Raw genomic sequence first — 23,263 nt, forward strand, 5'->3', positions numbered from 1 at the left:
TGTATTTCTAAATTTATATTCCACTTCTGTTTTCAAAAATTTATGGTTGCTTCATCTTTAATTTATGTCAATTATCAACAAATTCTAAATCGAAAAATCACTTCAAATATATCATATGCATTTCAAATTTTTAGGTAAAACAAAAAGGATGAATATTCCATTCTTTGTCAAGAAACAAAAGTAAAATTAAAAAAAAAAAAAAATGAAAAAGCAACGAAGGCAACTCACCAAATAAAATAAGTAAAAAAAGCAAAACTTAAAAATGATAGCTTATTGGCGGAAGTGCTAAAATAAGCGAGTGAAAGTGTACTTCAGTGAGAGAGGTGATTCAGTGAAGACGCGCATTGATAAATATGAAATAGATAAATATTAAATTTAATAAAAAGTTTAAATTCCAACATATTTTAATATTTATATTGCAGTGAATACAAACTTATTTTAGTCCATTATCAAATTAATGTTTTAATAATATTAAAAATTTTTAAAGTAATTAAAAAGATCCATTAATGTATTGAAATGGGAGTTTATAAATAATTTAATCTTTCAATTTGTAATTTCTAAAGAAAAAAAATAAGAAAATTGCGTTAAATAAAAAGTAGTTCGAAATTCCAAGTGTGTTTGAAATAGCATTTCAAAGTAGTCACTAAGGTGACTACAGGGTGAATTAAAGAAATTTATTGCCATTAAAAAAAATTGCAGCAAAAGAGAAAAGAAAGAAAGTACTGACTTAGTGCAGAATTGTGTAACTTCTTCCATTTTCAACATTTTTATCAAGAAATTATCAATAGTGAGTAAACTATCGGTGATGACGTTTCATGTTATATTTCTTATTAAAAAATTAATCTATTCTCCCGCTTTTGTAATTTTTTAAATATTTTAATAAATTAGTTTTTGAATTTGGTCAAAGTGTAAAAACTTGGCAAAATTTTTGCTGTGAATGTTTTCATCAAATTCAAATTTGTCTTGTTGTGTTGTTATTGAAAACCAAATTTTTTTTGTTTGAATACTATTTTTTAATTTTAGTAACACAACAATGGATTATTGAAAAATTTTAGCAATGATAATAGTCAAATAATTCGATAATAAATACTGTGCTGCTCTGAAAACTTCCAAACATATTTTCAGTCGCCCAAACAATGACTACAGTTGCACCTAAGGTAAAAAAGTGAAATTTATTTTCATCGCTGTAAAAAAAATTTAAAAATAGAATATGCAATATTTGTAGAAGTGAATTTGACAGATCTGACTAATTTGTGTTTTAACTTGTAAGAAAACATTTTCAATTTTTTCCTTTCCATATTTTATGAAACTATGTTAAATTGAAATTTTGTTAATTATGTAATATGTTAAATAAATTACTTTTAATAATTTTTTGATCTTGATTTTTGAGATTGCTAATTTAATGAATGCAGCATGTAAAATTTTACATGATCTATATTGTGTCTTTTAAAACAGGGGTTTCTAACTTGATTTACCTGTTGAACAAAAAAGCATTTCATTGATTCCCAATTTCTTTACCCATGAATTAGCAATATTTGAAGTATTTTTTCTATATTAACTACTGAATTAAGTAATATTTCTTACTCTAATTAATTTATTTTGTACTAGCATTGCACAGCTCATCATCCATTTCAGTTACAAACAAAATTTCTTTCCCTAAATTCTAGTAATGAATCAGGAATTCACATGAGAAGAATTAATTGTCAAAAGAAATTAATTATTTAAAAGCAAAAAAAAGGGCATTTATTTCTTGTCAAGGGCAATTTATGAATACTTTCAGGAAACATACATAAGAAATGATAATTGTAATTTAAAGGAATATATTTCGGTGAATTCAACAGAGCGGTATAATGTTAAATTGCCGAAAGTGACACTCTTCTCTGTCGGATATATACTATCACTTTTCATTACTGTTATCATCATATTCGGTTGTTTACGCACAATCTCGACTAAACTTTCAGACGGTGATGCAAATACGCAAAGTTCTAATAATTGCAGTTTAGATATATGCGAAAAGAAGTGAGCAAGTTTTTAGTGGTACATTCTTAAAGGATTAATATTTTAGAATGCCAATACTTTTTTGATATTTGCTTCTTCTCTACTATTTACTAGTTTTACAAATAGCTAACAATTAACAAATATGCAGAAAACCTATTGATGAAATAATTTCAGTTATTGCAATATATGAATATTATTGAAATATTTAGTTATTTTTTTATAGATTTAATAAAACACCACTACTTATCCTTAGTTTCGACGGTTTCCGAAATAGCTATTTGGAGCACAATATTACACCATCAATTCAACGTTTGATAAACTATGGCACCCACAGCAAATATATGTTACCAACATTTCCTTCTAAGACTTTTCCCAACCATTACACCATAGCAACCGGACTTTATCCCGCCTGGCACGGGATCATTGATAATCGTTTCTATGATATAAAACTGAAAGTAACATTTATTATTTCATATTTAAATAACTATTTTACATTGAATAAAGAAAAGTTCACTAGTATTTACGTACGAACACGCGACATATTGTTTTTTGAAGTCTCTACTAATACATAAAATAGCTATAATTGATTAACTTCATAAGATAAGACTTTGCTAATTTTAATGCTATATTTCTTTTCAATTACACTACACATTTCAGGCTTTCTTCAAGAAAAGTTCCAATAAACCTGGTTGGTACCTTGGTGAACCGGTAAATGCCTTTTTTTTTTTGATTTATTTTTAATCTACAAAAATTATCCACAAACACCATTTTTCTTCTCTTTTTTTTTGTAATTTGCTTTTTACAAGATTTAATTTTTAGTGATACGTTGATAAGCATTATGTTTGTGTTGATAAAGCATTATGAATAACCTTATTTCTTCCGTCTATTAAAATTATAGTTCAGATATGGAAAACAGCACAAAAAGCTGGCTTAAAATCAGCAGTATTTTTTTGGCCTGGAAGTGAGGAATTAGGTAAGAAATAAGTTTTGAACCATAAATATGACTGCAGAAACTTTGTTACAAGTTCAAGGATAGACTATTGGAGTTATTGGTAAATTATAAAACTAAACACTTTTGAAATTACTTTGATTATTTAGTTTGTTGCAATAAATTAGAAAACTTAATAGTATTTCAAAAAAATGTTAATGACAAATATAGACATATTATACCTTTTAATTCATCCCAACTATTTTATGCTAACTCTTTCCTTACTCTTACTGATGTCATTCAGTTTTTCCCTTTATCTTTTCTAAATTTGCAAAAAAAGATATTTTAGAAAAATTGCCCAATTACTGGATGAAATACAACAGCTCAACTCCATTCAGACACCGCATTGATACAGTAAGTAAATTAATTACTGATAGATAACTTAGCAGCGATTGTTTTCTCTATTTCTTTCCCTTTATCACTTCGTTTTCAAATTGTTTTAATTTAACAATTAATTAAATTTTTACAATTAATCTAATTTCTCTTCACTGTTGTCATTACTACTGAAAATGTGACTTATTTTTGTAACTAATTTAACAGACCGAAAATTTACTTTTTATATATTTAATATAATTTCATGAGAAACATTCACAATTTGCAACCATATAAATTATTATGTCAATAATTTTCTGGTAAATTGTTTGGTAAGTTAAACATAGAAAGAAAACTCTTTGTATTTCAGGTAATTAAATGGCTAAAGCTACCCGATGATGAACGGCCATCACTTATTCAAGCATATTTCGAGGAACCCGATATTTCAGGACATAAACATGGACCGGATTCGCAAGCAGTAACTTTACTGAATTTATTACTTTATTTAAGATAGTGCATTTTCAGTCCTAGGAGAATAATAATGAACAAGATTTTTAATTTAAGTAGATGAATCTGATACAAGTCAGATTATATTTAATTAAATAAAATCAGATTTAATAAAAAATATAAATTGATTATATTTTAATATTAAGGTTCACGATGCATTGATCCTAATGGATGGAGTAATTAATTATTTGATAAGACGATTACTTGAGGAAAAGCTCATGGGCTGCATTAATCTCATTTTGCTTTCTGATCATGGTTTGCTTTTCTTCAAAATTTCAAACTTCTAGTAACTTCGAAACATTATTTTTTCACAGAAAGAAGAAATATCGAAATATATTTTTTTTTAAATCTGTCCCACTAATCTGATATTCATCACAAGAAACCTCATGATAGCATTTGTAAATTTTATCAATGTTTTTTTGTTTTTTTTTCCTTTTATCAATAGATCGATGCCATTTTAGTTTGTAAAACTTTTCTTATAATTATCATGGTACATCTGAATTATTGTAAATATTTTTGTATAAAATTATCTATGACTATAGTATCATTTAATTTTTTTTTTTTTATTATCAGGTATGCAACAAATGGATAAGACAAAGTTTGTAGTCACCACAAATTATTCAGAAATGAACTTTGATAATAAATTTTTTTCTGGAACAACAGCTCGAATTCAAATTAGCTATAAAACTAATTCATCCGATGGAAACGGTAATATCTTTTTTTTAGTGAAAAATTTCTCAAACTGTTTTATTTTTATATAAAAAATATTTCTTAAAATCAATAAATTCTTCTCTCCGATGATTTTTTAGGTACAGATGATATTATCAATGATATAATTTCAACAATGGAATGTCAGTCTGGAAATAGTTACATAGCATACAGAAAGGATTTGGTGCCAATAAGGTTTCATTATGCCGGTTCACTAAGAATGGGCGATGTTATCATTAAGGGACGGCCGGGAGTGTGCATTTTTCAGTATGTGCTTTTGCCGAGAATTATATTACTGTTAAATATTTGATGATATATTTCCATGAATCCCTATTATAGCGCTAATAACACTAACCAATTAAATGTTATCCAATCAACAATTGGAAATTAAAGTGTTATAGGTGGGGAAATTAAAATCTGTCATAAATGAAAATAATACTGCAAAACAGTGTGCTGTTAAGTTCAAAACAAATAAGCTAATTAAATATGTATGCAATTCGTTGTTTGCTTTTTAATTAATTTAAAGTGAGTTGAATTATCATTGCTAAATATGCATTCCACATTTATGAATATATTCAAAATACTATCATAAAAAAATGCAAAAAATATTTTTAACATTTAGAACGGATGAAAAGAAAGAATCGTATAATCGTCTTGGCGATCATGGCTATGATAATCGAATTGCTAGCATGCGGACAATCTTTATTGCTATTGGTCCTGATATTGCACAAAATCGGAAAATCAATAGCTTTCAGAATATTGAGCTTTATAACTTATTCACATGTGTGTTTTTCGTCTTAGAAATTAAAATGAATTTAGGTAGAGTAAAAAAGAGCCTATCAGGCTTTTGGAATGTGGTAAATTATAACAGAATCATATGATAGAAGGTGAGAGAGGGCATTTTCATTGCGGAGTGGAATTTTAAAACTGTAATTTATATTATTCAAACATTTTTTTTTTAATTTCGGCGAATAAAGTTTTTCATGATCGATCTTTTATGAAGATTTGCTACGAATTGATGCAGCACCAAATAATGGAACCAACGGTACTCTATTCCCTGTACTTCGCAATCCTCCAGCTTTACCGATAACGGCTCTGGATCAACAAACAGATCAATGCACTGATAAGATAAAGATAAGAAAGTGTAATTCTTCGTGTGATTGCCCGGTAATTTTTTTTTTATATAGTCTATAAAAGCTTTTCAAAAAATCTAATTGATTTAATGCTTATTTAATAGAAATTATGAGCCTAATATGTAATCATCAATATCACTGTTAGAAATTGAATTAAAATCATCGATTTGTACATGTTTCTTTCTGTTTCTGATGTTATATATCATAAAAACAAGATCAGATTTAAGGATCATATACCAAGAATCAGGACCGGATTTTTGAATATACATGATACATCAAGAATTAGGATCAGGTTTATAAATAACATGTTATTTATTAAAAATTTAGATCAAGTATATATCCATTTATTCTAGTAATTCAATTTCCCAACAATTTTCTAACAATTCTATTACCATTCAGCTAATGAATGAGAACTATTTCAATTGTATGACGGTATTCAACAGTTCTATCAGGGCTAGTTATCAATTTACGGGTGAACTCTGCAGCATACAACTTTGTGACGCAATCATACATTTCGATAAGAAATTACAAAAAACAGTTATTATAGAAGGTATCATGAAGAATAGTATTTGGCTGGAAGAGATAAAGTAAGATTTTATCATAGCAGTATATTTTAATTGGTGTAAATGCATTCTAACATAAAAGTTGAAATAATTTGTTCCAGTGAAAGCTGTGTCACTTGCATTGATATCATGCAAAATAATTCATATGAAATTCCACAAGACGGAAAATATTCAATTTCACTATTTGGAAACCTTGGTAACTCGCAAATTTCCATTGCTTATAAAACAACTTACATAAATGATTATTTGGTATAAAATATCTCAAAAGAAGCAAAAGTTGACTGAGACTAAAATTGTTAATAATCTAACTAATTATGCACAACGAATTACCGATTTAAACTGTAAACAATTTTGGGCAGTCTGTAATTTCAATTTCGATCATCGATAGGGCTTAGCAATTTCACTTGTTTAGTTGCTGCATTATATTTGTTTATTTCAGATCATTATTATACGCTTGATTTAGCACGAGTGATTGTGCCAAAAATTTTTGTTGATAGTAAGTTATGAAAAATTTGGCCATAATTTAGAGTAATTTAATTATTTGGTTTTAATAATTTAACATTTTTTTAGTTTAATTGAAAATTAAAATTTTTTATTTAAATAGTTTAAAATAATTTTAAAAGAAATGCGCAGCAAATTAGTGCAAAATTTGAAATTAAAAAAAAAAAAAAGAAAACCTTCAGGAATATGGCGATATGTTTTAAATGAAACAGCTAAATATTTGGCCAAATATGACAAATTACGCTTCTTCTCTGGCGTAATGTATGATCAAGATGGTGACGGCGTACGTGATAGTGATGATATCATCAAGTAAAATTAATCTTCTGATTTAAATTCATCCCTTCGTTTTTTGTAGAAAAATTCATATCACATAATTCAAATATACTATTCTTTCATAAATCTCTTTGACACTTCAGAAAAAGTGATCCGTCACACTTATTCTTTGTGCCTATGTGGTGTGAAAATAGCACACTGATCGACCATACTTCATGCAAAGATGTCATTTTTATTCCTTACATATTACCACTTAAAGGGAAAAATTTGAATTGTTTGGTAAGATAATTCATGCATATTGAAGAAATTGCGCAGTTTTTAAATCAGAGTATATTCAATCAAGATGATATCCCATTTTAGAATAATTCAATTGTAAATTGAAAAGATCAAAAGATCGATCAATTCTGATCGTTTCAATTTGATAAGATTTATTTCTGACTTGCACTAAATGATTAAAAGCTTTTCAAAATATATTTGCAAGCATATTGCACTACAAAATAAAAAAATATTGCATATTTTAAGAATTTGTTTTAAAAAAGTTTTCAAAATTTTAAATGCATACACTGATTATAATGCTTCATTCTTACATTAAGTTTATTATTCTATTATTATGTCACACATTTCCCAGAAAGTTTTTTTGTTTTGCAGGAGCCTTCAGAATATCTCTATGATAATACAGCTCGAATGCGTGATATCGAACTATTAACTGGAATAGAATTTTTCACTGATAGAAATATTTGGTCAGATGTGGAAGCAATCCAACTACGAACTTTATTAAGAATACGGTAAATGATTTTTGGTGACATAAGCAATATGTGACATTTTCTTATCAGTAATATTCATCTGCAATTTAGTAAAAATGTAATTCAATTATTGAAAGTTAGTAATTTAAGAATCCTTTAACATAATCAAATAATGTTGGATAAAAATTAAAGATTGTTAGAGAGTAAGACATGGTATAATAAAATTGAAGAATTTCTAAATGAAATAAACCAAATAATTATTAAAACTGAGTGACTCATGTTAATATATCATTAGGATCAAAGTAAATTGAATTGTTTAAGTTCAAAAATTCTTTTTGAATTTCAAATAAGTTTGCTTTTAAGGAGTTATTAGTATAGCCGTTTTTAGAAATTTTTCTTTTGAAAGAAATAACACACTTTGCAACATTCCAAATTGTTTGATTCTTCATTGTCATTTCCCTTCAATTTGATAACAAAATTGTCATAAATTAAGCAAAATGGGTAAATCTTCCTCATTCAATCAATAAATTTCGATTTTTTCGATTTAAGTGGTAGTAACTTATAACTCACATGACACTGATTCAGTCATTTTGGTTGAAAAAAAGGCATTATTTTACAAAATTAGATCAGATTATTTGACTGATGGATCCTAGTGAGTTCAAATTTTGAGTTTTTTCTGGAAAAGCAGCAATCAATCAAGCAAAGGATTGTTGTTTAAAAGGATAAAAAGTAAAATTGAATAACTGTACTATTTAAAAGAAAAAAAAAAATTTCTTCCAATAATGTATATTTATCCTCATAATGTATATTTAACGGCTGCATGACATAAGTCAAAAAGTAAGTAATTTGAAGTATTTACCATTTAAATGAGTTTGTTAAACTAAATCCATCAAAAGAAAAAAAAGAATGAAATGAAAGCTTGAGGAGGGCTGTTATTGATGCGACTATTCCACTGACATTGGTCAGTGTTGACAAAAATTTCCACTCACAGTTAATCGATAATAAATGTAAAATTATTTCCCACAGTAAATTTATTTGATCAATTGCAAGAAAAATTTGTTAAATTCGAGACAGCATACACAAATGAAAAATATTATTGTTGATGATTCATGGGTGAGTAAATTCATGGGTGAAAACAACAATTTGAAAACGCTTGTTAATATGGAAAATAAATGCATATTATGCAAATATGATCCAACTGTAGCTTTCTTACTAAATGGATTTATATATGTATGATAGCGAGTTTAAAAATTTGCTTAATTATATAGCTAAAATAAGTCAAGCAGGTAAAGGATAAAACATTTTGTTCGATTAATACAAAAAAAGAAAAAAAAATCATCATAGAAATAACTGATAAAAATTCAAATTTTTTCAATACACTATTAATTAACTAAAAGCGTCAGTTTTCAATTTCAAACAATTTTACCAAAAATCCACTTTATTTAACTTTTGTTTTCAAATTTCTATCTTTAATAACAATGAATTAAGTTTTTAAACATTATGACATCTTCCAAAATGAATGAATGATTCATCACAGATCGATTTTTCTTTATCTGATGATTCAGGAATGCAAAGCAAAACTGATGTTTAAATTAGGTTTATTTTGAAATATTTGGTCACTGACATGCACGCTGCTAAAACTAGAATGCTATTAGCATATATGGTGCAACAATGACAACGTGTGATGTATATGACAGTGATAAACAAGCATTATGAGAAGAGAAATTTGCAATACATGAATCAAATTTTAGCATTATTTAATCAGTTACGGCAATTAATTATTTAGATATTTGTTATTCGACTGATTCACGGAAATCACTCTGGAATGCTTACACCTCTTTAATCAGTTAACTCGCATAACAATTAATTCTTATTACAAATATTACAATTGTCCACTGTGTAATGCTTAACTATTAGCTATGTTTTTTCTTTGTAAGACATATTGTTTGCTATATTTTAGTCTCACATACCTGAATTGTTATTTGTACCTAATAGCCAAATTGTTATCATTGATAACTAAGTTGATATTTTCAAAGTTTAACAAACTTTTGTGAAATATTCCGTTGATAATATTATAAATAAGGTAATGGATGTAAAATTCAATGCTTAATTGAATGTTTATTTAGTAGTATGATGAAATTCGATATAGTTTTTGTTCTAAACATTCCATTTATACTGCTGGCAACAAAAGAGACCTTCGAATGACCTGAATTGCAAACGGGAGACATGTTTTCGGTCTGAAGGAAACGAAAAATCATCGAAGCATATAGGCTTACAGGAGATGCACTAGTAAGGATCGAGTAAGCATTTTTTATTATGCTAAGAGAGTAAATAATTTATTATTCTATAATAGTCGTTAGAGATCTTGAATAGAAGTAGGTAACAGAAATAGGTGGTAGGTAGCAGTATGGATGGAAATAAATTTATTAGTTAAAAGAAATGATAGCTTAAATAGTTCTGTTGTCATTAAATGGTTAGCTTATAGTTAGCATAAAAATTCCTGCAAACTACCATTGCGTGATTTCAAAGATGTGTTTTGAAGGTATTCCGTGAAGCATTTAAAGCATATTGTAATTTCCATAATGTGGCTAAAAAGCTTTAGCGACATAATAAAAAGTAAACTGAAATATTGTAATATTATATTTTTTCTATTGTAAAATTAAAATATGGTGAAATAATTCTTATGTATAATTTTTTCCACCATATCATTAATCAATACTAGTTGGACGGTTGATTAATTAATTGAATAATTAATTGATTAGTTATATATTCGTCAAATCATCCCACAAATATGATGTGCTAAATCTTGAAAGTCTTCCGTAAATATTTATATCTGGATGAAATTAATTAATTAAAATACTTTTTTTTTTTTTTGTAAATCTTAGAAAATATTCAAAAGAAAAAAAAAACACATTGTTCAATTTATTCTTTTAAAAAAAAAAGATAAAACGAAAAGGCGGTAATCGATTTAAGTACAACGTTAGTTGCGCATAATATGACACATAAATGATTGTTACCGCAACTATATTAGCAAAGCATAGTGCAACATTTCTTTTGCCGATAAAATCATTGCAAAAAATATTTACTTTATGGAAGAGAAGAACAACAAAAGCTAAAATGAAATAAACAACTAAACGAATGGCGCAATTGTTCACTTTACAGGCATACGATATCTCACTCTTTTCTTTTTTTTCATTTTTATTTTTAATTGTTTTTTCACAATATTATCCACCGCCTAATTATTATCATTTTCATTACAAAAAGTTTTTTTTTTTTTTTATCGCCACTAATCGTTTTTCTAAAAAGCTGCAATTGTAATTATGGCATTTTTTTTGTCACTATCTCTTTTACTATCATATTTTCCTTTCATATTATATTCATTAATAATAATTTCATTTAGTTGGATATTTTTAAAATCCGTTATTAATTTATTAACGTTTTCAAATGTTGAACTGGAAACAAATTTAGATAGTTAAGAAATCTAAATAAGGCAAGTTATGATTCGAAACCTTCTGACTGCTGCTATCTAACCTCGTTATAAAGTGCTGATTTCAAAAAAAGAAAAAAGAAATAATACGGTGTATTTATTTAGAAATAGAATGTATTCTTCAAAAGTTCATCATTAAAATTTAATATTAATATTTGTTTTAAATTTAATTTTCACATTGTAAGCAAAAAAATTCACAAATAACTGATGAAAGGCGCATATATTGTCATTGCCGCGCAAAATCGATAGTGAGAAGTAACTGATTTATAATTATTTCTGAGAAAGACAAGTAAAATAGATGGGATAAATCGTCAATTAAATTGTATGATATGATCAAAGGATAGCAACTATTCATCAAATTTCGTGCTGATTAGAAGTAACGATAGTGTTCAATTTTCAAATTATTCCATTTTGGAAAAATTATCAATTCATTTAATTAATTAAACATTTTAATTTCATTGCAACATAAAAATTATAGTATTTTAGTATTTTCAAGTTTAATAAATATAAAGTTCAATTTTTTTTTGGCATTTTTTTGATACTAATTAAATTAATTTTCTTTTATTCTAGGCAAAGTTTTTTGCAATCTTTGGTGCTGTTTTACAAAATTTAACTCTTTTCTTTAATATTAATTGATGAATGATTAAGCAAATTTTAAATTTTGGAAAGAAATAAACTGAGTGGAAAGTCAAACATTAATACTTTGGCAATTTCAAAATAATCTTTTTGTGAAGTTGAAAAAATGGTATGTGAGCTTTGAAAGAATCTTCAAATAACCAAAATTTGGTATTTTAGTTCTTTGTGAATGAAAAAAAAAAAAAAAAAAAAAAAAATTTGCGCTTTTTTAAAGAAATAAAGAGACGATAGTTCAATTTGTTAAATTGCTGAAAAAAAGTCAAATAAACATTCAATCAAATTATTTTATTTGAATTGTTGGTTTAATTAGTCTAATATTGTTGAAATCATTTTATTAATTCAGTTTTTTAGTTTTTTTTTTTTTTTTTAAGTAAAGTGTGTATGACATTTTGATTATTTTCTTCCTTTTTTGTTTTTTGTTTTTTTTTTTTAACAAACTTAGTGTTTTCTTCATATCAATAATTAACTGTCACAACAGACTGAGATCAATTAAGAAGATATTTGATCAGTTTACCAACACTATTGTCATCGATCGGATCATTAGCACTCGTCATCATATACTCGGATCATATGGTTTTTCAATCCCATATCCAGTTTTTTCACGTCATTTTATTTAATTTCATTTATTGTTAAAATATAACAACAAATTTAAATTTAATCCTTACATTTTGATTCATTTGAAGTATTTGTTAAATTTATAATCAATTTTCACTTTGTTTTTTTTTTTTTTCTTGAATCTTTGGTTAGGTTTTCTGAAAAAAATTAGAACGAAAATATTTGTTGATGCGAAAGAAAAAAGGATACACAAAACTTATTATATGAGTTTGATTTTTTTTTCTCTTTTTTTCTTTTTCCTTTTAAATAGAATGAAGATTTGGTTGAATAAGAAAATTCGCAGCTAACGAAAAAATTGTGGATGCAAATTTCAACTGCATCTTTGCCATTTAACGAACGTAATTATCAATATGTTGAGAGGTAGAGAAAATGATAAAGAAAAATGGAAAGGAAAAAAAAATGTTGAAAAGTTAAGAAGACGAAGATGAATTATTAGTCGAAATGTATGGAAATTCTAATATTTGGATAATAGAAAATGGCTTTATGCTACTTTTCGACTTTTTTTTCTTTCTGCTTCTAGGCTTTTTCAGTTTTATTTACATCGACTTCATTCCATCTAAAAAAATTACAAAAAGCATTTTCAGAAACGATAAAGTTTTAACTTACTAGTAAAATTTATGTAACTAGCTTATCAAAAAAAAAAAGAAAGAAAAAAGCAGAAAAAGAAAAGCTAATAAAGAAGCTTTTAACAATAGTTACAAACCAAAGTAAAAGAAAAAAAGCTGTCAAATTTTCAAAAAGAAAGTGTGCAAATTTTTCTATTTGTTACTTTTCATCAAATTTAAAATTCACTAACTTCAAACATAATATAATTGATATTTGTTTCTCAGTTTTTTAATCCTTTTGATTTCGTTCTTTTTCCTTCATTTTTTTTATTGGACAACTTATTTTTTTACATTTCAATAGCTGCTCAGTTTCATTTTCTTATCATTTCTCCCTCTTTTTTTTTCGCGTTCCATTCTTTTTAAAAAATCTTTTAATAGCTCATTTATATGGACACTGAATGGACATTCAATGCTCTAATTATATTGTCCCATTTTTTTTCTTTTAAAAAGTGTAAGCAGCTAAATAAATAATAGCATTCTTTAGAATAGAAATAATAGCACTTTCTTCTTTTTTCTTTCTTTCTCTCTCTATCTTTCTGCATTATTCTGGTTTGGGATGACTAAGCGAATAAAATTAAATTTATTATTAAGTTAACATAGAAGTTAGTCATCAATCAGTTAGTTAGTTTAGCTAACCGATCACCGAGTGATCAGTTCCATTGCACTAAAAGTATTTTAAGAAATTTTTGTACAGTTCTGAGAATCACAATTTTAAGAAGTAATTCTGAGAGTAAAAATTCTAAGAATGGAAAATTATAAAGATGAGCAAGGGAATAATTTCAATGAGTAACACCAACAGAGTAATTTGAATTGTACAACAATGAAAACTAATAATATTAATATAACAAAGGAAAAAAATACATTTATAAATTAGTGAGCGCCACTGGATTAAAATAATACGCTCATACATTTTCCCCTTGTTCTCTTATTGAGCTTTTTCCAAAAGACAAAAAAAAAATTATATATATATAACCGATTAAAAAGATTGTGTAGAATATTATTCTAAGAATGTCGAAGTGTTAATTCCATCCGTTCTCTCATTTTCACTTTTTTTTCTTTCTCTTTTTTCTATTTGAAAAAAAAAAAAAAATGGAAATAAAAGAATTCACTGAGTAACAGATGAACGAAATGATAACGATAGCTAGAAATCAGTGAGTAGCAGTGGAAGCAGCTGTTAAATGATAAATTTTCTATTATATTGCACATTTAAGCAAATATTTTGATGGAAAAGAAGAAAAAAGCAAAAAAAAAAAAAATTGAAATAATAATTGGTAAATTGGGATGGTAATTAATAAATTATGAAATTATTTAGTAGGATTTTTTTTTTCAGTTTTTAAGGAAATATCTTATTTAGCAAATGAATGAACAAATGAATGCATGAAAAAATGAATGAATAAACAAATGAAATTCTAGACAAAGATTATTTTACAAAATCCTTTGCAAAATTCAATTTTGATCTGTATTTTATTCTTTCGTAAAATTATACTCCAATCATTAAGTTATACATTATTATCTAGGAGTGGATAAAATAGATGACACAAATTAAATTTAATTCTAGAACAAAATTTTCTTAACGTTAAGATTTTTTCTAATCAGTTTAAAATATTTAAAACTTTTTAAATTACGAACTGAAGAGGAAACAAAAATGAAACGATCTCATTCAGTGTAAATGAAAATAAAACGAAAAACAACTGTAACTAGCATAGAAAGAATTTAAAAAAAAAAAAAAAAAAGAGAAATGGAGAGAGAGAGAGATAGAAAAGAAGGAAAAAAGGAAGAATGGAGGAATGTGTGGATTAAATTACCATTTCGTGTCCATGCAATTTGGACCAGACAAGAGATTCCGATCGTTGTCAATTCCTCTTTCCAAGGAGCGCACTTTGTTGAAGCAATCATTTAGCATAACATAGCAGTGCCCATCGTCTCATTTTATACCATTAGGCCCAAATGTATAGTAAGCCTTTTTGTTGTTTGCATTTTTCATACTGATTCATTTCTTTGGTAAAATGCATTTATCAAATGATACAATGCTTTTTTGATGTATTAGTGAGTGATCTCAAGAATTTCTTGCACGAATGACTTTGCCTTATTTCTTGCGCTGAATGAGCTGATTGATTTTTTTGCGTTCAATAATCTGAGAGATGGATTTTTTGCTTGAATAATCACAGAGCATGATTTTATGAGTTTCTTTCTTGCATGAGTGATCATATTGATTTTTTACGTGAATAACACCTAATTGAATTCTTGCTTTGTGTGATGAAATCAATTTCTCAATGTGAATAATCACAAGAATTTCTTATGTGAGTGAAATATTTTTGAAATCAAATTGGAAAAAAATCAAATTATTGGTTCATTTCATGTCATAGTTTTTTTTTTTTTGTCATTTTCTCTTCCTATTCATCCATTTTAAATTATTTCATTGTTTATGCTTACATAAATTCAATAATTGGTAAGAAATATCAAAAGATTAATGAAGCGGAGTATTCGTAGACTAAAACATTTGGATGGTTTTAGCAACATTGAAGCTATTATCAATTATACCTTTCCATTAACCTACTGTTCAGTAATTCAAGAAAATAGCAATCGAAAACTGATAAAAAGGTGATAATAATAAATAGCCAAAGATGATACTGAATTGGTAAAGTTTATTTTTAACTTCAATAGTTTCATTTCTTATTTTTTTATCTTAAATATAATTTTTATTCCATTACAATCATTTTGTAATCGATTAAACTTATCCATTTACTAATTTAACAAATCTAACTGAAAATTTTCATTGAAAAGCAAATCGATACATACTTATTAGTGGCAATTAACAAATAATTGTGATTATTGCAATATGGAATTTATTTCATTGAAATCTCCGAAAATATATCCATGTTTAACTTACCTATGTTCCGGAATGCCTCAAATGCATCATCGAAATCCGAAAAAATCACTGAATATTTATCACAAAACACCTTTAATTTGATAACTTTTTTAAAATTTTTAAACTTTACAAAGAAATCAAATTAAAATTATCGAATGTGTGTCGGTCTTATCAGTCATTTCAGCCAAACTATTAAAATTAACATTTCCACAACCACTATATTTCCAATATGCCATTCATTCTGGAATTACAATGAGATGTAAGTCTGGAAATCTTTTATCACAAAAAAAATTTATCATTATTATCCATCGAAGATGACATAATTAATCAGTAGATCATAATATAATTGATGCTAAATGTTAAAAATAATATAAAAATATCCAAATAATCCACTGAAATGCAATATATCCTTGTTTTTATGTTTAAATTCTGATTTTAATTTTATAATAGTCAATTCTTTTTTATTTCCGTTTTTATTAAAAAATCAAAGAATGTTTCATTTTTTTTTCTTGATTTACAATTTGTCGCTTACTAATTATAAGTGACATTTTATGAACAGCTTCTTTGTTTGCAGAGTGGGCGCATGTGTCTTCAAAGTAATTTAAGCGGAAAAATCGAGTAAAGAAAGAAGTGTATGTATGAATGTGCCAATTTTTTCAATCTTTTCAAATTTCCACCTTCTTTTTCACTTAAAAATTTTTCTCAAGCAAGTGATATCATCAATAAATTTTGAGTGAAACAAAATCCTGAAGTCGTACATGCGCACAGAGGGAGAAAGAAAGAGAGCGAGAGAGAAAAAAATACAAGTATTGATTACAGAAAATTTTTTGATAACATTCATGTTCAGACGCATTTTTATTTTAATTTATTTTGATCGCATCCTCCAATTTTCAAATAAATGGTTGTTTAACCAACTTTTCTAATCAGAAAGAAATGTTTTATAAAAAATTAGTCATTAGCTATAAAATTATAAAAAGCTAATCTTTTCAAATTTTCCATTTCCATTTTTTTAATCTGTTTAATTCTGAGAAAATTGCTCATTGTTGGACATTGATAAGGGACAATGATAATGATAATGATAGCAGCAAATTATTGCTTAGTGATTCCTTTGATATTAGCCGGTAGCAAAAAAGTTTAGATAAGTCGAATTACATTTTCACTTTATTCTCATTTTTCTTTGTTTTTTTTTCAAAATTAGTCCTTTTTTTATTTTTTTGTCACTTTTCTCAAGAATGATTGACGTAATATTTGAATCAAATTTGATAACTTGTTTGTCTCAGTATTTTTTCCTTTAAATGTATATGAACCATTTCATTTCTTTCACTTTCTTTTTTCTCTTTCTTTTGCATCATTTTCCCTCTTTTCTGTTAATAATATCATCGATAAACAAACTGCGAAAAAATTTGTACTTTTTATCTTCATCTTTTATTAAAAGTTGCAAATTTAACATATGTTATTTGTATATTTCATTATAATTAGCATTATTTCAACACTATTTTATCGTAATTGATGTTACTTTTTAGATTTTTTTTTTTTGTTATAATTAATATTTTTTTTTGGATTGATTGATTTTATGCAAATATTTTTTTAATATTTTAGTGCATTAATATATCTTCCATCGCATGTATTAATATTATGAATGTAAATAGATAGCATTAAATTGTATTTGGCTATATTAAAAAAGTGTTTAAAAAAAAATGTAAAAATTTGATTATATCTCGGTACACCATCATGTCATTACCAAATTGATAACACTGATAAAGCCACTTTCCATAAATGCTATTGATAATAACATAAATATTCTATAGTTATTTGAATTGAAATACTCAAAGATTAATTAAATACTTGAAAAAAATGAAATCCATCTAGTATTTCACTCCAAAAATTGCTTATTTTTTATCCAAATTAAATTACACCAATCAATTATAACAGTTATTAATAAATATAGATTAAATATATTAGCGGTGCCAACAATCCATTTCTCTTGAGACTTCTACAACAATTCAGTTATTTGATAATCAGATCAAATGACCAGCTGCTGCTATATTTCCGCATGCTGTAGTAGAGAGGAAATAGTTAAAGATATATATAATTTTGGAGACATTTACTGATTATTTATGTGTGAAAATTATAATGGCTAAAAAAAATAGAGAAGTAATTCATCAGACCCACAAACAATTTGAGATAATTTTGCTTAATCAATAATTTTGTCAATGTTATCAATATATTCAGTTCTATATTGATTGATGATAATTATAAATTTGTACTTTTCTTCTTGCTATTACATGATTACTTATATGTCTTGCTATATATATATATATATATACACTTAAATAACTTAAAAAAATAAACTTTTTGGAAAATTTATCTTTTTTTTTGTCTTTCTAATTATTTGAATCGGTTTCTTTTCTCTCGCTCTTTTCCTGCAAAACTTCTTACTAGTTGAAAATAGTAAGTAACAAGCTAAGTGGAAAATAATAAGTCAACTATGAATATAGTATCATCACCACTATTTAGCTAACATGATAGGAGCGGAAATTGAAGAAGACAAGCAAGACAGGGGCGGAAATGGTAGACAGCAAGACATATTCTAAAGCATTTTTTTGATAGCAATGGTAGAAAAATGAAATAGATAAGTGTATGTTTGTATATATGTATGTATGTATGGTAGAAGAGGAAATGGACGAAGGCGCACTTAGGACTAAGCGACACGTCTCAGTTGCATGCGATGTCGCTTGTTTGTTTTATTGAGCCAAGGAATGAGTGTTTGCATGCATTCATTTGCATGCTACTTTCGGATGTATTTTATAGCTTAAAGGGATGAAAGCTGGAAGCTGCTAATTCGTTGTGACCAGTAAATGAGAACAGAGAGAAATGTAAAATGAGCAAACTGAGCCTTCGTCTATTCTCCTTTCTCTCTTTTTTTTTTTTTTTAACATTCCTACAAATATTTACTTAATTGTATTAGTGAATTCAGTCAATCGGTCATTAAATATGCATGCTAATTGATTATTTTATATTACATAGATCAGTAAAGCAAATTAATTAATTAATTAATCAGTCAGCAAATCAATTCATGGATCATTTTTACTATTGTAGATTATGAAGGTTTTGTTAAAATTTAAAAAGAGAAAAAAGCGAAAGTATTAAAAATATGCGATATTATAGCTATAATTTGATATGAGCAATTTTCGACATAGCGTACGTTTTATGTAGGATTATTTACGTAATAAGATGATGTATGTAATTTAAAACATGTAAGGATGTAATGATTACAAAAAAAGAAAATGCATAAATAATGGTAAAAAGTTAGAAAAGCTATGTTATAATATGACATTAATTGTTGTTTAAAAAAAATTTCAATAAAATTAAGTTAGTTACTGATAACAACTATTATCATTAAATATTCATTCAAAAAACGATCCTAAATTTTTTCTTTTCAGCAATAATACTTTTCATTTTTCATGAAATTATCATATAGCTAATTACCTTCTTCTTTATTTTGTGCATAATCTTATCATTCAAATTTCAAAATTTCTAAGATCTCCAAGTGAAAAATATTTTAAACTGTAAAACTGTTATCATTTTATTATTTTTTTGAATTAGTTAGACATTCAATTACAAACGATATTTTTAAATCATCGATTATATATTTTTTTTTTTTTATTTTACGATAATTGAACATGATGTCTCATCTTCCGTTATTTTGCAATCAAAGAAAAGAAGGAAACAAAAATGTAAAAAATGTGGAAAAACAATTAAACGTGTAAAATTAAGTGGTTCTCATTGGATGATTAATTAACAATTATCATTCTTTTTCATCATTTCTTCATTAACAATTCTTTTTTCATAATATTATTATTTTATTCCAAATATCTTTCATGAAATTAAAGGTTAGATTTTGATTTCTTTTTTTTTTTTTTAAATCATTTTTATTAAAAATTATAATGCGATAAAGATTTTCTTGCATATCATTCAATTTATACGGTATAATCCATAACTTTTTTCTATCAAATATTATCATTTTTTAAACTATGTCAGTTATCATTATCAGCCAGCATTCTCTCTTTTCTCAATTAATGTTATCACTTATGAGCGTTGTCATTAACTCTTGTCGGTCTCTATCAATGGAATAACGAACTTTCATTTCACTTAAAAAAAAGTTGTGCGGATTGTTTTCAAGAATATTTACTAAGTACGTTTCATGCTACCAATTTTTACATCATTTTTTTTTTTTGTTTAATAATAATTTTGCAAATAAATTGATAGTTAAGAAAACTAACATTCTGATTGAAATATTTGCGTGCATATTTTACCCATTCTAATCGGTTATTTCATTATTTTGGTCTTTGACTTTTCATTAAAATGGACTTTTTTTCCAATCATTCTGGCTCATTTAGGAAACTCTCAGCAAAATCCTTATTGCTGGGCCAGATTTGGTCATTGTTTACTTACAACTAAGAATTTAAGCAAATATTTTTAATTCCAATGAAAATGAATTTGGAGACAAATTGAATTTTGCTATTTCTCAGTTTACTAATTGAACATCCATTTTGTTACTAATATTTTTGTTTTGAATTCATAGAATCTTAAAATGAATTTATTGGAACTTATTAATTACTTCTCTATATCAAAATAATTTTAAAAAACGATAAAATTAAAAGGCTTTTCTTGTTATTGTGAATGCTTATTTCCAATATTTAATCACAGCTTAATAATTAGTGTATTAAGATGTGATTTTTAAAAAGAAAATACCATTTCTTCTTTTTTTAATTTCATTTCCTTTTTTCTTTTATTTCTTTTATTTTTATTTAAAATATAATAAGAAGCCATCAAAAATTGCTAGGAAATTTTTATTTGGTCAATAATTTATGGAAAAGTTTTTTAAATTTCTTGTCTAATTTTAATGTCTAATTTCTTTATTCTATTATTTATTTATTTGTTTTTTGTTTTTTTTTTTTTTTTTTTTGCTTTTTGTTTTGTTTTGAAAAAAATGACTAAATGAAAACAAATGGGTAGTTAATTTTAAAAGTACAATTTAGTATGCTAAATAAAAATGGCGCTATATGTATATATTTTTAAAAAAAAATTTCATTTCTTCTTTTTAATTTTGTTTTCTTTTTTCATTCCTTTATTTCTTTCATTTTTATTTTTATTTTGCTTTCATCCATTCAATCTTTCTTCTGTCTTCTTACTTCTTTTTGCTCATCAACAATTGAAAAAGAACGTAAAGTTGGATGACTAAAAGTATCAGATGAATTTTATGCTCAGATATCGATTTCTATTATTTTTCTATTTAAAATAAAATCAAATTTCAACAAAGTTTTTCATTGTCACTTTCACTACTAAATTGCACTTTTTTCAACTTATTACGCTGTAAATTTAGTTAATTTTGTCTGATTGTCTGTAATATTAATAACATTTAGTAGATTGTATGTCTTATATAATATAGCATTAATGGCTGTTGAGGAAGTTTATGAGTAAATGTTGAGAATATTAGATCAAATAGTTTCAATCTGATAATAATTCATCTCAGAATGAATAAATAAGACGGACGGGAGGATTGCCTTAGATTATAAAAACGTAAATTAATTATTAAATCATTTTACAATAAATTATCTAAAGGGGATATCACGAAAGATAAGAAATTTGTGAAAGATTAAATTTAAAATTTTTAAGATAATTGTAAGCCATTTGTTATTTTGCTACACTTTTTCTATGACAAATAAAAGATTAAGTTGAAATGTAAAATTTGAATGTTTAAAATTGAAATTTCCAAAATTTATACTTTTTTCCTTTTTTGACAAAAATTGGACAAAATATTTATTTCATCTATAAGTTTTAATTTTATATAAAGCAAAGTGAAATATTAATTTAGATTAAATCCAACTCTAACAATACTTTCACCTTTAATTAAGTAATCATTAAATTTCAAATCATTCCACACTTTTTTTCCTTTGTTTCGGTTTTTTAAATAATTTTTAATTCAGTCATTAACAAATTTTTTTCTTTGAAAAATAAACAAAACTTGGTGAATTTAAAAAGTTACTGATGAAACTTTTTTTCTTTTCTTTTTCAGGACAAAAAAATTTTTCCTCTCCTAGTGTTTACATTTCAATTAAGTAACTTTGTTTATATTAGTATGTCAGTATTATTATTGTTGTGTTAATGATGAATGATTCGATAGCTTTGTCGTAGAAGTTTTAATTCATTTTTTTTTTTTATTAGTTTTAATATTTCAATTTAATATAACAGTTTTGGCTTTTTTCATATATGTTAGAATGTTGTACAAATCAAATGTGTCGCCTTTAATTTAACAAATTTAAATTTCAGTCTTCAAAATAGGTGTTTTAAAACAGTGAAGATATGTGAAAATTTGGAAAATACCAAGCCATTTTTTCTTATTTTTTTGTTCAAATATTTTGTTTTTGGCTCGATTTTCATCTTTTATTAACTTTTCTCTTTTCTTCTGTTTTACTTTGTCTCCTATCTTTCTTTTTTTTTCTCCCTCTCTCCTTTTCTCTTTCATCAGAATGAACAAGAGAAGAGAGGATGAAAAAATTGTTTCACAAAGAGAGAAAATGTAATTTATTCATATTGTTTAATAAATCTTTTTTTTTAAAATTTAATTCGGTAAATTAATAAATCTTATTGTCAAAGAAATTTATTATCAGCAGAAATTGAATTGCCTAATTTTTTTTAACAAATTTTTTCCTACAACAACTTTACTTTTCGATTTTTGTGATAGTGCATTTATTCGATCATTGCTATTTTCAACCTATAAACAACGAGTTAGTAAGTAAATAATTTACTGATTATTAATTTGCATTAATATTAGTGAGGCCCTAATGTAAGTTACTTCATACAAATAAAGCTTAAATTGATAATATCAGTTTTATTCAAAATTCTTATCTTTCTTCTTATTGCAATATTATCAGAGTGGAAAATCCTTCGTTCCGCTTCTGCCATCCCTAATTTTCCGAATTTCCTGGTATAATTTTATTTGCTGATATTCATATTTAATTCAATTTGAAATCTGATTATTAATATTAACTCATCTCAATGCTTAGTTGATAATTGCTTAATTAATAAACAAACATTTCAACTCATTGGTTTATTAAAAGTATTCCGTAAAACATCTAATAAATCTTGCTCTATCATAAACATATTATCACTGGCGATCTCGTCAAAGGTTTCTTATGAAAACTGGCTCTTGTCGTTCTCCGTCACATGTAGTTTGAAAAGTTTGTATCATTTAAATATTTCTTATTCATAAAATTTTCGATAAATCTTGCAACAAGCAGGTGATTAAACTAAATTTCCTG

At 25.8% G+C, this 23,263-nt stretch overlaps 1 protein-coding gene and 1 further gene across 4 annotated transcripts; both read left to right on the forward strand.

Annotated features, from left to right (window-relative positions):
• Nucleotides 1-1,136: 1,136 nt before the first annotated feature.
• On the forward strand, nucleotides 1,137-7,772 carry Bm9475 (Uncharacterized protein; the record flags this gene model as incomplete). Of its 3 annotated transcripts, none has more annotated exons than XM_043074890.1 (18): nucleotides 1,137-1,157; nucleotides 1,781-2,019; nucleotides 2,222-2,453; nucleotides 2,656-2,706; nucleotides 2,902-2,971; nucleotides 3,276-3,340; nucleotides 3,669-3,776; nucleotides 3,952-4,060; nucleotides 4,379-4,513; nucleotides 4,615-4,780; nucleotides 5,136-5,296; nucleotides 5,517-5,680; nucleotides 6,046-6,233; nucleotides 6,311-6,405; nucleotides 6,649-6,705; nucleotides 6,893-7,019; nucleotides 7,127-7,262; nucleotides 7,632-7,772. In XM_043074890.1, 18 exons carry the CDS (start codon nucleotides 1,137-1,139, stop codon nucleotides 7,770-7,772), a joined length of 2,265 nt encoding a protein of 754 aa, XP_042930824.1. The 3 variants fall into 3 exon arrangements, with proteins under 3 accessions (XP_042930824.1, XP_042930825.1, XP_042930823.1); XM_043074891.1 differs by lacking the exon at nucleotides 6,046-6,233 and adding an exon at nucleotides 5,874-5,938 and having other exon boundaries at nucleotides 1,817-2,019; XM_043074889.1 differs by having other exon boundaries at nucleotides 1,817-2,019.
• Nucleotides 7,773-22,427: 14,655 nt separating this feature from the next.
• Bm16738 lies at nucleotides 22,428-22,507 on the forward strand. The gene has a single exon (XR_006228077.1). The product of XR_006228077.1 is annotated as a pre-microRNA Bm16738 (primary transcript).
• Nucleotides 22,508-23,263: the final 756 nt, after the last annotated feature.

Source organism: Brugia malayi (assembly GCF_000002995.4).
Source record: "Brugia malayi strain FR3 genome assembly, contig: Bm_v4_ChrX_scaffold_001, whole genome shotgun sequence".
In the NCBI taxonomy this organism is placed as follows: domain Eukaryota; kingdom Metazoa; phylum Nematoda; class Chromadorea; order Rhabditida; family Onchocercidae; genus Brugia; species Brugia malayi.